General features: G+C 42.8%; 2 protein-coding genes across 3 annotated transcripts in view; both read left to right on the top strand.

The window, feature by feature from the left end:
• brd4 (bromodomain containing 4) overlaps positions 1-3,245 on the top strand; it is a 34,698-nt gene extending 31,453 nt beyond the window's left edge. Inside the window, 1 exon segment of the mRNA XM_046304352.1 lies at positions 54-3,245. Within this exon segment, the coding sequence (XP_046160308.1) occupies positions 54-122 (69 nt within the window). The 3' untranslated portion in view covers positions 123-3,245.
• A 3,366-nt stretch (positions 3,246-6,611) lies between these two features.
• Positions 6,612-10,557, top strand: LOC123999015 (epoxide hydrolase 4). 2 transcript variants are annotated; one of them, XM_046304332.1, is made up of 7 exons: positions 6,612-7,094; positions 7,761-7,846; positions 8,009-8,166; positions 8,536-8,664; positions 8,875-8,978; positions 9,283-9,431; positions 9,682-10,557. In XM_046304332.1, the coding sequence occupies exons 1-7, from the start codon at positions 6,849-6,851 to the stop codon at positions 9,962-9,964; spliced, it is 1,155 nt and encodes a 384-aa protein (XP_046160288.1). In that variant the 5' UTR covers positions 6,612-6,848; the 3' UTR covers positions 9,965-10,557. The 2 variants fall into 2 exon arrangements, with proteins under 2 accessions (XP_046160288.1, XP_046160289.1); XM_046304333.1 differs by having other exon boundaries at positions 7,069-7,182.
• Positions 10,558-14,538: the final 3,981 nt, after the last annotated feature.

Here is a 14,538-nt window from a genome sequence, read left to right as displayed (position 1 = left end):
CATGTTCAGTCTCTCAGCTCTTCTGACACCTCAATCTCTCTTCCCCTCTCCAGATGGCGGCGACCATCGACATGAATTTCCAAAGCGACCTGATGGCCATCTTTGAGGAGAACTTGTTCTAAGTGACGAGAGAACCCCCAGACACTTAACACTGAAACAAGGACACATAACAGAATAATGAATATGGAATTGAACATTTCTTATGAAATGGGGGGGTTTAATGAACCAAGAGACAGGATGTGAATTAAACAATCCCCCCCCAAAGCAGAGGGTGATCTTCAGCTAGACTGGCGAGCTACTCGGCTGTTAGCTGCTCTGCTATGCAGCCTCTTGGATGTATGATGCCACATTGAAGGAGCGACATAAACAGGATAGTTTCAACCACGTTTGGTGTCGTTTCTCTGGGGATTTGACCCTTGTTGCCCCTGGCAACATGACATGGGGGAAAGAACTCTGGGTGGTTATGTAAATTCACACCTGTTTGATACTTTCACACGGGACAGAGCGAAGGAGAACGATCTTGTAAATGGAAGTGAAAGACGATAATGGAAAACCGCAAAGTACCTATGCGTATCTACGGACCGAGACTGGGGTGTTCATATAGACTGCCAGACAAGAGGAGAGGCAGAATAAATATTTTTATGTGATCTGTTTTTTTGTTTTGTTAGAGAGAACACATGTAAGGAAATGTTGGGGACAGGTGTGTGTGTATAAGGGGGGAGGAGGGGGACTTCAACTTCTGACGTGTTCTTTTTCCAGGAGAGGAGGTACAGTACAGCTTTGCCTTCTGCCTCACTCTTGTCCTTTGTCCACACACACACACATTAGATAGGCCTCTCTCTCCCTTGCCTGGGCATATGAACAAATCAGTAACAACAAAGTATGGAACAGTCCGCCGGCAGTGGGAGGGAGAAAGCAGAATTAAATGCAGATTTCTTTTTTCATTATGTAGGATCTACTGTAAAGAGGTATTTTCTTATTCTATGATTACTGTTTATTTGTTTTGTTTTTGTATATATTTTTGTCCCTCCCTCCCCAACACACTTGCCCCACTGTCTATGCCAAACAACCATTACCTTTTTAATGCTGAACTCCTCCCACTTCTCCTTTAAAACAAAAAAAGCTTCTTTGTTCATATAATGTTTTTTTCCCATAATATATAAATAGACCCCCCCCCCCCCCCCGTGTCCTCGTCACCCCTCTTCAAACAAAGCGTTTAGGTAGTTTTTTTAAGAGGATAAAACCTAATATATGCATTATTCCAACAAGTGTTAATTAATTAAAGAACCATTTGAAGTTTTCATATTTCATGTCTTCTTCCTCATCTGAAGCTGGAGCAAAACAGTCTGGTCACTACTAGAGGCAGAGGCTCAGTCCCAAATGGCACCTGATTTCCTACATAGTGCACTAGTTTAGTAGTGCTCTGTAAAGGGGATAGGGTGCTATTTTGGATGAAGCCAGAGTCCCAGCTGTTTCTAGAGCTATGTCTTGGTTGGGTTGAATCTGAATTCACCATCACTGTAACCACCTTATTGTGTATTATTACGCTTGGAGACAGCTAGGAAAGTGGTCATTAATGGCATTTTCCTCCTTGCAGCTGATTCATATTAACTATTGAACCAGAGAGTAAATCAGTAACTATCACTGAACTGTTTGATTTATAAACTGTCTGGATTCCTCCCTGTTCCTTGCTTGTATATTGGCCTGGAATTTGCCTAGTTAAAGTTAAAAAGAATGTTACATTATACACACTAGCATACTACTTACAGTGAAGCAATGGATTGGACATGCAAAATAAGTGGTGTGCTGGTGTGGTTGTTGGAACATATCCAAAGGGTTCCAATCTGGTAGTGAGCCCGTCACTCTACATGTCATCTGGGACAAGGAATGTGGTGAGAGGCAAACCTCAAAACATAATTAGTTCTAACTGCATCTTTATTGGGCTCTTATAAAAACAGATGAGACACTTCTTACAGGTTTAGTTCCAGGATGCATCCAAAATGTTCCTTATATAGTGCATTGCTTTTTACCAGGCCACATGGGGTACTATAGTGTACTATATAGGAAATAGGGTGCCATTTGGGATGTAACTCCACCGAACAGACTTTACTAATGCTGAGAGCAGAGACCAAAAAAAGAGCTCCACCTCCTGGCTAGTCTGTGCATGAGTCTTGTTATTATTATTATTATTATTATGACGACAATTAATCAGAGGGAAACTTTTAGCCGTACAAAAATACGAGAAATAAATGACAACATTTTGACAGAAAAATGTTCTAGAAAACCCTACAAAAACAGCTCTGATTTCTATCATTTTTCTTGTTCAATTCTAGTGGATACATGTAAGTTCTAATTCTGTTGTCACAGGTCGAGGGTCAAGACGGGTTGACCTCTGACCCTGTCCTCTGCATTTTCTCTTATGGTGTTTTTCTCCAGTGCCTGTATTGTTCTATGATTCTAGTTGGCATATATTACATTTGGGGTGGATACAGTATGTACGGGTGGGAAGGGGAGGGAGGGAGATTTAGGATAAGCTTGTGTAAAAAGTCAAAGGAAAAGTCAGCATTTTATATTTTACCCATTTAACAATATTCAGGTTTAAATCTAGTTTTAGCTGGACTTCTGTGGTATGAGTGTACACTTGACTCGACTACTTTCTCATTCAATCAGTACATTTTTAAGTAGACCTGTTTCTGCCGCGCCACTTTAGCATTTGTGTGTCAGAACGTTTGTGTGGATGATTGTGTGGATGATTTTAGTATGTGGCGCAGGGACGCATGTGCCCCATTATAGAAAAGCATTTGAAATGGGGATGAAGATTAATATACAAAATGCTACAAGAGAACGAGTTTCTTTGCTAAAGCCAGTCATCATTTTGATGGAGTCCACCATATATGAATAGCCTATATATAATTTTGTTTTGTTAGACAAGTTATGAAAAGGTCAAATACTTTTTCATTCCTTCAAGCCTTTTATTAATTCCTTATTTTATCCCCATGGTAACTGATGGACATGATGTGCCATAAATATGGATTCTTCTTCAGAATGTGCTCAGCAGAGTTTGCTTTATTCAGGTATTTTATTTTGTGTTACATTTTTGGTCTTTTGTTTTTTTGGGGGGTTTTGTGTAACATTTTCCTCGATTATTGTTTGGTATGTGAGTGGTCTGTCGAGGTCAATGATTAAATCTGTTATGATCATGGAGTAATCTCATCTCTTTTATAGAAAATAAAAAATAAACAAAATGTTGGTATTTTTTCATTGCATTGGATCAAATCAAATTTTTTATATAGCCCTTCGTACATCAGCTGATATCTCAAAGTGCTGTACAGAAACCCAGCCTAAAACCCCAAACAGCAAGCAATGCAGGTGTTGAAGCACGTTGGCTAGGAAAAACTTGGCTAGAAAGGCCAAAACCTAGGAAGAAACCTAGAGAGGAACCAGGCTATGAGGGGTGGCCAGTCCTCTTCTGGCTGTGCCGGGTGGAGATTATAACCGAACATGGCCAAGATGTTCAAATGTCTATAAATGACCAGTGTGGTCAAATAATAAGTCTGGGACAGGTAGCACGTCCGGTGAACAGGTCAGGATTCCATAGCCGCAGGAAGAACAGTTGAAACTGGAGCAGCAGCACGGCCAGGTGGACTGGGGACAGCAAGGAGTCATCATGCCAGGTAGTACAGAGGCATGGACCTACGGCTCAGGTCCTCCGAGAGAAAGAAAAAGAGAATTAGAGAGAGCATACTTAAATTCACACAAGACACCGGATAAGACAGGAGAAGTACTCCAGATATAACAAACTGACCCTAGCCTCCCGACACAAACTGCTGCATCATAAATACTGGAGGCTGAGACAGGAACCACCAACTTACCATCCTGAGACAAGGCTGAGTATAGCCCACAAAGATCTCCGCCACGGCACAACCCAAGGGGGGGGTGCCAACCCAGACAGGAAGATCACATCAGTGACGCACCCCTCCTAGGGACGGCATGAAAGAGCACCAGTAAGCCAGTGACTCAGCCCCTGTAATAGGGTTAGAGGCTGAGAATCCCAGTGGAAAGAGGGGAACTGGCCAGGCAGAGACAGGACGGGCGGTTCGTTGCGCCAGAGCCTTTCCATTCACCTTCCCACTCCTGGGCGAGACTGCACTCAATCATATGACCCACTGAAGATATGAGTCTTTAGTAAAGACTTAAAGGTTGAGACTGAGTGGGTAGGCAGACCATTCCATAAAAATGGAGCTCTAGGAGAAAGCCCTGCCTCCAGCTGTTTGCTTAGAAATTCTAGGGACAATTAGGAGGCCTGCGTCTTGTGACCGTAGCATACGTGTAGTTATGTACGGCGGGACCAAATCAGAGAGATAGGTAGGAGCAAGCCCACGTAATGCTTTGTAGGTTAGCAGTAAAACCTTGAAATCAGCCCTTGCCTCTACAGGAAGCCAGTGTAGGGAGGCTAAGCACTGGAATAATATGATCAAATTGTTTGGTTCTAGTCAGGATTCTAGCAGCCGTATTTAGCACTAACTGAAGTTTTAGTGCTTTATCCGGGTAGCCGGAAAGTAGAGCATTGCAGTAGTCTAACCTAGAGAAGTGACAAAAGCATGGATTAATTTTTCTGCATCATTTTTGGACAGAAAGTTTCTGATTTTTGCAATGTTACGTAGATGGGGAAAAAGCTGTCCTTGAAACAGTCTTGATATGTTCGTCAAAAGAGAGATCGGGTCCAGAGTAACACAGAGGTCCTTCACAGTTTTGTTTGAGATGACTGTACAACCATTGAGTAATTATCAGATTCAACAGAAGCTCTCTTTGTTTCTCGGGACCTAGAACAAGCATCTCTGTTTTGTCCGAGTATAAAAGTAGTAAGTTTGCAGCCATCCACTTCCTTATGTCTGAAACACAGGCTTCTGGCAAGGGCAATTTTGGGACTTCACCATGTTTCATTGAAATGTAAAGCTGTGTGTCATCCGCATAGCAGTGAAAGTTAACATTATGTTTTCGAATTACATCCCCAAGAGGTAAAATATATAGTGAAAACAATAGTGGTCCTAAAACGGAACCTTGAGGAGCACCGAAATTTACAGTTGATTTGTCAGAGGACAAACCATTCACAGAGACAAACTGATATCTTTCCGACAGATAAGATCTAAACCAGGCCAGAACTTGTCCGTGTAGACCAATTTGGGTTTCCAATCTCTCCAAAAGAATGTAGTGATCAATGTAGTACAGTACTGGTGCAATCTATCTGTAAAACTAGCCCATACTTTCTTAGGGGTATTAACTTTTGAGGGAGAGAGAGTGAAGCTTCCTCATTTGTAGCGTATACAGTGCCTTCAGAAAGTATTCATAACAGGACAAAAATGTAATTGCTTTGCCTCTTTTTTGCAGTATTACTATAGTGCCTTATTGCAAACAGGATGCATGTTTTGGAATATTTTTTATTCTGTACAGGCATCCTCACTCTGTCATTTAGGTTAGTATTGTAACAAACAATGTTGATCCATCCTCAGTTTTCTATCCCAGCCATTAAAAGTCACCATTGGCCTCATGGTGAAATTTCTGAGTGGTTTCCTGCCTCTTCGGCAACTGAGTTAGGAAGGACGCCTGAATCTTCGTAGTGACTGGGTGTCGTGATACCCGTGTGAAGTGTATTAACTTCACCGTGCTCAAAGGGATTTTCAATGTCTGCTTTCCCCCCCCACCCATCTACCAATGTGGGCGGCAGGTAGCCTAGTGGTTAGTGTGTTGGACCAGTAACCGAAAGGTTGCAAGATCGAATCCCCGAGCTGACAAGGTAAAAATATGTCGTTCTGCCCCTGAACAAGGCAGTTAACCCACTGTTCCTAGGCCGTCATTGAAAATAAGAATTTGTTATTACTGACTTGCCTGGTAAAATGAAATAGGTGGCCTTTGAGAGGCTTTGTGGTTGAATCAGTTTCAAATTCACTGCTCAACTGATGGGACCTCACAGATAATTGTATGTGTAGGGTACAGAGATGAGGTAGTCATAAAAAAAAAAGTTAAACACAGTGAGTCCATGCAATTTATGTGACTGGTTAAGCATTTTGTTTTACTCCTGAACTTATTTAGGCTTGCTATCAGAAAGGGGATGAATACTTATTTACTGAAGAGATTTCAACTGTAATTTTTAATTCATTTCAAAACATTTCCATTTTGACATTATTGGGTAGGCCAGTGACCCAAAATCCCAATATAATATTTTTTTTGGTTAAAATTCAGTCTGTAACACAACAAATTTGGAAAGAGTCAAGGGGTGTGAATAATTTCTGGAGGTACTGAAATCGTTTTTATTGAGTATATTACACAAAATTGAGATTCGACTTAAGTCCAAAGTGTAGGAATACAGCTAAAATCAGTGACACAGACATACATGGTGGCTTTTACAGGAAGATCGTAACGCTGTGAACCAAGAGGTTGTGAGTTTTACTCCCAGGCGAGGACATGTTGAGTAATAAATCATGTGTAAATAACCATACACAATGTAATCATGTATGTCAAATAGCCTATTTACGTAGAAAACACTGGCTATTTCGTGACGTTCTGGGGACAACCTAATGACTGCAGGGCATCGAACATTTTAATCCATGTGAAACTTCAGGAGAAATATCACGTGAAGTGTTCCAAAAACATGGGGACATTGCACCTGTGAAATAACGTTTTTTTTTCTTCCCTGAGGGTATTGAAATGAGGCGGGACAGGTACGCTCTTTCCAATCCGCCAAATTGAAGAAACGGATGCGCCACTGGGGATTTCCCAACAGACACACAGCAGGTGCACTCACAGCCTGTTAAAACTTGCGGTCCAAAACTAGAATAAGGAGGCGAGCAATGAGCAATTCCGTGATCGTGGACCTTCTCCTGGTTCCGACCAGATTGTGTCTGTGGTTTCAGTCTGTGCTGTACTGGTTTCTTGTATATGGCACGGCTGGACTCACAGCCGGACTGGTTCTTACACGGATCGCATGGCGTGCACTGAAAGACCCCTACGGGACCTTCCATTGGACAGTCCGCAAGAAGCAGCCCGCATGCCTGCGTGATCCCACTCTGGGCAAACACGGCTACTTGTGGGGCAGGGTAAGAATAGATAGGAGTGAGAGAGAAAAACACCGCTATTATCGGCATAACATTAGCTATTTTTACATTTGATTGCAGTCAGCAATTGGTGAGTACTTAATGACTTCCCTAAAATATATGGAAATCAAACATGTTTGGGTGGGATAGCGGGGTAAATAAAATATCAATGGGTCTTTCAAGTGAAATACAACATTAGGCTATCTGTTTATCTGTCTTGACAATTGCCCAGTTGACTAATGTGTGCAAGAGTTGAGGGGTTGTATCTAATTTTAGTTTGACCACCCACGCCACCTCCCTGTCTGCATCCCTAATGGAACTCAACACACGACTTTTGACCAGGACCCATTGCGCAACTCTTGACCAGAGCTCTATGAGCCCTGGTGAAATGTAGTACACTATCTAGGGAATAGAGTGCCATATGGGATACACACCCCGTTTTAACCTTATCTATCTCCACTCTACTCTACTCTAATATTAGAAGCTGGGAGGACCGACAACTATGTAAAAAAAGAACAGGGTCATTCTGCCAAACACTTTCAAATTCCCAGAGTGATGGAAAGCATAGCAGCTGTTAACCCTTCAACTATCTCTCTGCCAGTCTTCTCTCCATTTCCTCCTCACCTCTATCCCCCCCCCCATCTCCCTCTTCTCCCTTTTTTATCACAGAGCTCTGGTTTGAGGTTCCATTATGTAACCAAGGGACACAGCAGGAATCCTCTAATGCTCTTCCTTCATGGATTCCCAGAGAATTGGTAACACACACACACACACTCCTTTTTTATTACCGCATTATAAAGCATTATCACATCTCCTGTCATATTGTACATGTTTTACAAGGCATTATAACTATAACATAATACAATTATACCTGGCAGCTTTAAGTAAAGTAACAATCCTCTCTCCCGCCATCTCAGGTACTCGTGGCGCTACCAGCTGTGTGGGTTTAGTGGACAGTACCACACGGTGGCAATGGACCTGCGTGGCTGTGGCGACTCTGACGCACCCTCCCAGCTGGAGGACTACTCTCTGGAGAAACTCTGTCACGATATCAGGGACGCTATTGATGAACTAGGTACACTACACGTATTAGCCCGTGTGGTATACAGAGGCTATGTAACTGCTGGCCCTGGAGGGCTGAAGTTCTGCTGGTCTATCCTTCTAATTAGGGAACTGGGACAGGGACACCAGATGTGTGTGGTCTCTCCGCACAGGGAATGAACTATCAGCTAAAAAAAGAAAACCAGCAGTATTTGAGGGCTGAAGGCCATTCGTTGAATTTCCCTGATATACAGCAGGCTATGTATGCAGACTTCACTGTCTACGACCCGAGGGAGAAATGAGTAATAAATATCCTACATTACTAGAAGGGGTGCTAGAGAATTACAAGGAGTTCAATGGGCCTCAAAGGTTCAACAGTTGGTTGTTTCTTCTGGGATTTCAGGCCACACCAGTTGTGTGTTGGTGGGCCATGACTGGGGTGGTATGCTGGCCTGGCACTTCACACTGGAGAGGCCTGATATGGTGCAGCGACTGGTCATCATGAACGCACCGCACCCTGCCTCTTGGCTAGGTAATGATGAGTGTTTACCTGCATGTGTGTGTGTGTTCTATTACTTTCCCTTATGGGTACTGAACCGAACCATACCATATCTATGGACTTGCTTTAAAATAGGTTCGGTTCGATGCTCGATCAGTATAGTTTGGTTTTCCAGAGAATAGAAGTATATTGGAAATGTCCTAGCTGGCTATGTGTAGTGTGATCTCTCTTTTCTCCACCTAGATGCAGTGTTGAGGAGACCCTCTGAGCTTCTGCGCTGTGGTCATGCCTGCTTCTTCCAGCTCCCTGCACTCCCAGAGTTCACTCTATCACTGGAGGACTTCAAGGTAGTGTCTAAGAAACTCACACCAGCATAGAGGCAGTTTCTCTTCTATGACTTGTATAGTTACATTCATACACACTATCGTGCTTTCATGGTGCAATGGAATAGTCACAAAAGTACAAAACCCGCAAATCTGCCCACCCCCCAGTTATGTACTTCCAAAGTGTTTGAAAGAAAACTAATACTATTTGAGCCCAGGTCCTGTCCTCTCATTGCATGTAAAACTAAGTCCTCCACCCTGTTTTGTTTTCATGATTGCAGGTCATAGTACCATGGTTTGTCCTCCTCTCCTGTGTTTTTGTGTCCAGTTGGTGCGTAGTCTGCTGTGTGGGGGTCGTGGTGGCATCAGGAACCGTGCCCGCAGGCTGACTGAAGCTCAGCTCGAGGGTTATCTCTACCGCCTGTCCCAACCTGGCGGGCTGACCGCACCCCTCAACTACTATCGCTCACTACTCAGGTCAGAAAGATAGCTAACCATCTCAATATCCTTTATGATAACATGTGGACTGTCAAATAGAATTTCATTTCCCCCACCAACATACAGTATCTGACACTGAATCACCACCTTGGTGATTTTGTTCCTGCAATCACCACAAAAAATACAAAAGATGGACATGGAAATATAGAAAGAAAACAGCAAACCAGTAAAATACACAAGACCAATATGTTTTATATAACTTTTTATTGTACATTTAATATGATTCCAGTAACGCCCTTTACAAGCACCAGGAAGTGGAGGTGCCGTGCCTGCTGATCTGGGGCGAGGCTGACAGCATCCTGGTAGAGGGGATGTCTGGGGGCACCAGGCCCTACGCCCGGGGGTCCGTCACCTTACACACCATCCCTGGGTGCAGCCACTGGGTACAGCAGGACCAGCCGGAGACGGTCAACCAGCTGCTGTGGGAGTTCCTTCTGGATAGGGAGAAGGACGTGGAGCGCTGCTCCTCACGGAGGGGTGCAGGCTGGGCCATCAAGTGGACCAGAGAGTAAATGGATGGTGGTCCTGAACTGCTGGGAATCAGGGTCGGGGCCAATACCAGCCAATTCAGAGAGTAAACCAAATTCAAATTTTCCTCATTGCAAAGCATTGAAGAGAATTCAAATTTTTGTGTATTCCTGAAATGACTGGAATTGAAATATAATGGTCCCCAACCCTGCTGGGAATCACCACTATAACAGTTTCACACTACTGAGCCGAGAAAAGCGGGCCTGGTTACGCAATCCCCATTGTTGCTGGAACCGTGCTAGAAAATAAAATATCTAAGCCAGCACAGTATGGTTTGGGTCAGCAGGATTGTGTGGAAAAGGTATTGTGGTTTTGTTGTCTTTTTTTGTTGTTCACAATTGTAATGTATTTCAGGCCTCTCTACTATTCTCACTGACCTCAGCCAGTTCATATTGATTCAGTGGCCCTGTCTCAACCTATTGCCATCATAACTGTATCATGTTACCATAACGATGTGGCCGTGTTACCAAAGCAAACCCAGTCACTGCCTAAGACCACTGGCTCCAGACACAATGTCCCGTACTGTATCAACTGTCTACATTTCCAAACCCATTGAAATAAATTAGATTCAATCATATTGATCGGTTTCCAATTCTGTTGATTACTTTTGTCTGCCATGTATTTTTACCTGGTTTGATCCAGTCCATAGTGTTGTAGATGATTGGTGTAAAAGCATCTTTGTGGTCTGTAATCCACCTCTGCATGACCTACCTTACCCACCTCTCCCTATACTCTACCTGTAACATACATATCAGCCATCTTCTTCCTCTGATTGGTAAACATTGGACATAGAGGAAAACACACACCTGTAGCCAACCAACAATGGCCAACTGTAGGGAGTGTTGCATTACAAAGGCTAGTTGTGATGATGATGATAAGCCATCTAATATTGGGTCACTAAACTGGATGGGAGGTCACATGGGGGTATCCAGGAACGGACTGGGACCAGAAATTGGCCCAGGTGTTTACGTACATCCTCATGGCCCCCATTATTAATCAACTAAAGAGACATTTTCGCAAAACAACAACAATTTAAACAGGCCCACTGGCTAAAGATGGACTAGCCCATTTGCCCGATAGCCAGTCCATTTCTCAGGGTATCTGGCAGTTCTTACACAATGTGGAACCCCAAACCACATATAGAATATTAAAATCAAGTGCAATCCAAACCTTGATGTTCCATCCATTCTCATGTTGATAATTGTAAACTGTAGGATCCGAGACTTTAATGGAGAATGTAGTGGGTACTAGGATTAAAACAGGTAAAAAAAATATTATGCATTTGTAACAAATTAATGATGAAACAGATGAATGTCAATATATACATTTTATAATAACAAATTCAGAATGTTCTATTATTTAGAAATGGTAAATATGGCATAATCATCATTTACTGTCGTGCCTATATACAACAACCATTAAACTAGGTAGACACGGATGAAAACCACTGAGGTATATTAAGAACCACTGCCGTATAATACAAAGATTATGGATATACTGACAAGATGCATGTTTCTACGCCATAAACAATGGACGTCGTTGACCGCAAAGCCGGACGGCGGGCTATCTAGCACCCTCTTATCCTTTATTTGGATTGGTGTATAGATCTCATTATTGTAATCCTTTTTTGAATATTAGATGAGGGTTGTTGACGTGACTGCATGTATTCAATGGAGAGCGATACTTTGCTGACTCGCCTCATAACATGCATAGCCATATCGATACAACTCCGATATAAAGAGGTTTTTGTTTAAAATTTCCGGGATATCACGTGTCCTACTTATCAGTACACGAGTAACAACTTAAGCATTACGTAACTTCTATTCGATCAAATAAACCTCACGTAGAAAATAAACTATTCATTTTTTTGTTGACTAAATTCGTCACTCATTGACCTTGCTTGGTGGGCAACAAAAACAAAAACGCCACCTGCTGGAGAAAGGTATTTCACCTGCTTTGGCAATGGAAACAAATGTTTCCCATCAATGCAGCCCTTAAATTGAAAGTGAATAGAATTTTCCACCGAGTTCGGCCTCTTTCTCTCTTGGTATAATAAGAACTGGAGACTGCGTTCAATATGTCTGACCGTTGTATTCAAAGACTGTGGTCCAAACACTTAAAAGACATACCCTATCCCCTCAGCCCTCAAATTAAGTGGACACTTCTGATGATGTCTGACGAGTATACACTTGCAGGGCAATTGGCGAGGGAGAAAGGAATGTTTTCTGAAAGACGCTCGTCAGATTCCCATATCAATCAATGTGACACAATCCTTTTCCAAAGCATCTGGTCTATATTTTAACATTAATAAATGTGCACTCATGGCTGTCAAAGATTGTGTGGCACTTTCATATTATGGTATTCCAGTGAAATAAGAACTTAAATATTTAGGCATCATCACTCAATGCCTAGGTTTACCTCCACTGTACCCGCACCCTACCATACGCATCTATGTTATGCTACCACGCCCAGAAATCTGCTCCTTTCATTCTGTCCCCAACGCACTAGACGGCCAATTTTGATAGCCCTCCAAATACACCTCTGCTGTTTTCAAATCAGGATCTCAGCGATCACTGCCTCATTGCCTGCGTCCGTTATGGGTCCGCGGTCAAACGACCACCCCTCATCACTGTCAAACGCTCCCTAAAACACTTCTGCGAACAGGCCTTTCTAATCGACCTGGCCCGGGTATCCTGGAAGGATATTGACCTCATCCCGTCAGAGGATGCCTGGTTGTTCTTTAAAAGGAATTTCCTCACCATCTTAAATAAGCATGCACCCTTTCAAAACATGTACATCTAAGAACAGATATAGCCCTTGGTTCCCTCCAGACCTGACTGCCCTTGACCAGCACAAAAACATCCTGTGTCATACTGCACTAGCATTGAATAGTCCCCGCGATATGCAACTTTTCAGGGAAGTCGGGAACCAATACACACAGTCAGTTAGAAAAGCAAAGGCTAGCTTTTTCAAACAGAAATTTGCATCCTGCAGCTCTAACTCCAAAAAGTTATTGGACACTAAAGTCCATGGAGAATAAGAGCACCTCCTCCCAGCTGCCCACTGCACTGAGGCTAGGAAACACTGTCACCACCGATAAATCCACGATAATCGAGAATTTCAATAAGCATTTCTCTACGGCTGGCCATGCTTTCATCCTGGCTACCCCAACACAGCCAACAGCTCAGCACCCCCCGCAGCTGCTTTCCCGAGCCTCCCCAGCTTCTCCTTCACCCAAATCTAGATAGCTGTAAAACCTGGACTCGTACAAATCAGCTGGGCCAGACAATCTGGACCCTCTTTCTAAAATTATCCACCGCCATTGTTGCAACCCCTATAAATAGTCTGCTCAACCTCTCTTTCGTTATGTCCGAGATTCCTAAAGATTGGAAAGTTGCCGCGGTCATCCCCCTCTTCAAAAGGGGTGACACTCCAGATCCAAACTACTGCAGACCTATATCCATCCTGCCCTGCCTTTCCAAAGTCGTTGAAAGCTAAGTTAACAAACAGATCACTGACCTGCTGACCCTCGCTACATATTCGTTGCCAGACCCACTAGCTCCAGGTCATCTATAAGTCTTTGCTATTTAATGCTCCACCTTATCTCAGCTCACTGGTCACCATAACAACCCCCAACCGTAGCACACGTTCCAGAAGGTATATCTCACTGGTCATCCCCAAAGCCAGCACCTCCTTTGGCCACCTTTCCTTCCAGTTCTCTGCTGTCAATGACTGGAACGAGTCGCAAAAATCACTGAAGTTGGAGACTTATCTCCCTCACTAACTTTAAGCATCAGCTATCTGAGCAGCTCAACGATCGCTGTAGCTGTACATAGCGCATCCAACTACCATATTGTTTTTATTTACTTTTTTTGCACACCAGTGTTTCTACTTGCACATCATCATCTGCACATCTATCACTCCAGTGTTAATTTGCTAAATTGTTATTACTTTGCTACTATGGCCTATTTATTGCCTTACCTCCTTACTCCATTTGCACACACTGTATATAGATGTTTCTATTGTTATTGACTGTACTTTTGTTTATCCCATGTGTAACTCTGTGTTGTTTTGTCACACTGCTTTGCTTTCTTGGCCAGGTAAATGAGTAAATGAGAACTTGTTCTCAACTGGCCTAACTGGTTGAATAAAGGCGAGAAAAAAAACATTACTGAGGATCAGAAGTCTAGAGGCTTACTTAATTTTAACCCTCTTATTAAAAAAGCCCAGAAGAAGCTAAATCAATGGCTACAGAGGGACTTATCTTTAATAGGAAGAGTCCTAATAACCAAGGCTGAAGGTATCTCTAGACTAACATATGGCACTCTATCTTTATATCTTGAAGGTAAAATAACCAAGGCGATAGACCAGATGCTTTTCAACTTTCTGTGGAGAAACCGTACCCATTACGTTATGACAACTGTTGTAATGAACACTTATGAGTATGGAGGGCTGAATTTTCTGGACTTTACTACCTTGATACTTTTAAGATCAATTGAATAAAACAATTCCTAATAAGACCCACTTCTATGTGAAATGTTATTCCTTGTGTCTTCTC

This window comes from Oncorhynchus gorbuscha, linkage group LG16 (genome assembly GCF_021184085.1).
Source record: "Oncorhynchus gorbuscha isolate QuinsamMale2020 ecotype Even-year linkage group LG16, OgorEven_v1.0, whole genome shotgun sequence".
NCBI classification, from domain to species: domain Eukaryota; kingdom Metazoa; phylum Chordata; class Actinopteri; order Salmoniformes; family Salmonidae; genus Oncorhynchus; species Oncorhynchus gorbuscha.
This window is presented reverse-complemented; position numbering and strand designations above follow the sequence as displayed.

Bases quoted from the DNA above. Each gene is read 5' to 3' on its own strand.
- LOC123999015 (XM_046304332.1), top strand. From the start codon at position 6,849: ATGAGCAATTCCGTGATCGTGGACCTTCTCCTGGTTCCGACCAGATTG. The intron at 7,847-8,008 runs GTAACACACACA...CCGCCATCTCAG, and splicing joins CATGGATTCCCAGAGAATTG to GTACTCGTGGCGCTACCAGC. The intron at 8,167-8,535 runs GTACACTACACG...CTGGGATTTCAG, and splicing joins GGACGCTATTGATGAACTAG to GCCACACCAGTTGTGTGTTG.